This window comes from Penaeus monodon, chromosome 41, assembly GCF_015228065.2.
Source record: "Penaeus monodon isolate SGIC_2016 chromosome 41, NSTDA_Pmon_1, whole genome shotgun sequence".
Taxonomy (NCBI): domain Eukaryota; kingdom Metazoa; phylum Arthropoda; class Malacostraca; order Decapoda; family Penaeidae; genus Penaeus; species Penaeus monodon.
In genome coordinates this window covers 12,418,759-12,421,258 of record NC_051426.1, presented here as the reverse complement: position 1 = coordinate 12,421,258, position 2,500 = coordinate 12,418,759, and the positions used below count along the sequence as shown (strand labels likewise).

The window sequence follows — 2,500 nt, the reverse complement described above, 5'->3', positions numbered from 1 at the left end:
AAGATTTTTAAAAATGTGTTTACCTGGAGCGACGCAGCACGAGCACTCTTCTTCGCACTTTCCTGGTATTATTTTATCATCCTGGTAGCAGTTTTGCATGCAGATGCCTCCTTCCGAGTGACAAGATCGATCTTGCTTGCATTCTGTCAAGAGGAATAGCATGTTATGTAAATGCACAAAATATTAGATTTTATTTGTCGAATAGGCAGTCCGTGTAATGAATATGCATGTGCTGTTCTTTCAAAGTTATCAGAGTCCTTGTACTTGTGATGGAAATAAAACAAAATAATATCGACTTACCATTTACTTTTTCCATGATGCAGCAAAAGCAGCCGTTGCCTCCGCACTTATTTGTTACTTTCTTGCACTCATGTAGCTCATCTGATCTGCAGACTCCTCCACGTTTAGCACACTTCCACTTTGCTTCGCAGAATTTTCCACCGCCAGAAGAGTCGCCATTTCCATCGCCTCCATCGCTTCCTCCTCCCCCTGTATCTCCTCCTCCTCCCCCTGCACCTCCTCCTCCTCCTCCTGCATCTCCACCATCTTCACTACCACCACTACCGACATGAGAATCTCCGAGTGTCCCTCCAATGCAGCAGAAACAGTCACCCCCACACTCGTCTGTTACCGAGTCACAGTTGAATGAATTTGCAACGTTGGCCGTGACGCAGGCACGACCGGGCACGCCGCACTGGGAAGTTAGAGGGCAGTAGCTCCAGCTGTCGTCGTCGCCCGAAACGACCTCGTAACTACCATCACTACCACCACTGTCACCACTACCACCACCACTTGTGCCGCCACTACCGACATGAGAATCTCCGAGTGTCCCTCCAATGCAGCAGAAACAGTCACCCCCACACTCGTCTGTTACCGAGTCGCAGTTGAATGAATTTGCAACGTTGGCCGTGACGCAGGCACGACCGGGCACGCCGCACTGGGAAGTCAGAGGGCAGTAGCTCCAGCTGTCGTCGTCGCCCGAAACGACCTCGTAACTGCCCAGAACCGACTCCCCGCCCTCCGCTCCGCCGCTGCCCAACGCCCCGCCGATGCAGCACCTACAGGATGACTCGTTCGGACACTCGTTGTTCACTTCGTCGCAGTTGAACACGTTGGCGAGGTTGAGTGCCACGCAGCAGCCCCCTAGGCGCAGGCACTGGTCGTTCGTAGGGCAGGACGAACTGTCCTTTGCCTCGGAGTGTGTTATTTCGTCTCTCGTGATGAATACTTTTATATCTTTGGTTGCAGTCCGCTGGTCACCCTTGCTTTTAGTGAGTCTTTTTTCATTTCTACTTCCATGCTGGCGCTTCTCGTTCTTCTTTCTGCCCAGTCTATTTTTACTGACTGTCCTTCTATTTCCGTCTTTCTTACGTTTCCCTTCTTTGTGGTCTCCCATTAGCTTGTTTCTTTTTTCATTTCTCTCTTTCTTCTTCATCTTCTTTTCTCTCTTCTGCTTCCTTCTTTTTGAATTTCTAGAACCCTTTTTGCTTCTTGCATTACTCTTCTTGTTCCTTTTACCACCTTTTGTAATGCCTTTTTTATTCCTTCTTCCTTCTTCCTTGCCGTGTTTGTTTCTCTCATATTTTTTATTCCCCCTTCGCCTTTTGCCAGCCTTCGCTCCAGGCTGCTTCCCTCCAAATGGTGGTTTTGAAGGTTTCTTGTTTTTTGGATAAAGATCGATACTCGTGTCTGTCGAAAAGTTAGAAGCAGCCATGTTAAAAATAGATACTTCAGATTCCCAGAAACTACATGGTATTCTGTTGGTAATGTGAACTTTGGGGTAATAACATCAACATATGGCAGAACATATTTTTTCCATTGGTTTCAAAATATCTTTGTCCATAACGTTAATCATGGGTGTTATTATGGATGTATGTAAAGCATTATTCAGAGTATCATAGAATTAAAAGACATAATCAATGGAAGGAACTCATCTACCAGCAAGGTAATGACAGTATCTTTTAAAGTCTGCTAGAATTTCCTGATTAATCATTAACGCGGAAAGGGCTATCATTGAGCTATCATTTGTGCACTTTCTACAGTCTATTCGCGCGTATTTGTAAAGAATTGAAGTGTCACACGCCTTGTGTCTAGTTTAAGAGTGCATCTCCTCTGCCTCCTACTCCTGCATATCCTCCTCCTCCTGCGCACGCTCCTCCGCCTCCTCCTCCTTCTTCTCCTCCTGCGTCCTCAACTCCATATATTCCTGCACCTTCCCTTCCTCCAGCACCTCCTCCTCGTGCTCCTGCATCTCCTCCTTCATACTCCTACAACTCCTCCTCCAGTATCCTCTCTTCCTCCTCCTCCCCCTGTGTCCTCACCTCCTTACACTCCAGCACCTCCTCCTACTTCTGTGTGCTTTCCTCCTCGTACTTCTGCACTCCCTCCTCCTGTATCATCTCCTCCTTCTACTCCTACACCCCCCCCCCCCGTTCTCCACCACCTGAATCTCCCCCTTCTCCTGTGCCCTCTCCTCCTCATCCTCCTGCATTCCCCTACT

At 48.0% G+C, this 2,500-nt stretch overlaps 1 protein-coding gene across 1 annotated transcript in view; it reads right to left on the bottom strand.

Moving 5' to 3' along the window:
• The window catches only part of LOC119598389, a 9,604-nt gene that overhangs the window by 3,853 nt on the left and 3,251 nt on the right, over window positions 1–2,500 (bottom strand). Inside the window, exons 2-3 of the mRNA XM_037948034.1 lie at window positions 301–1,689; window positions 24–143 (exon numbers count right to left, since the gene is read on the bottom strand). Of these exons, the coding sequence (XP_037803962.1) occupies window positions 24–143; window positions 301–1,689 (1,509 nt within the window). The remainder of the gene's footprint in view (window positions 1–23; window positions 144–300; window positions 1,690–2,500) is intronic.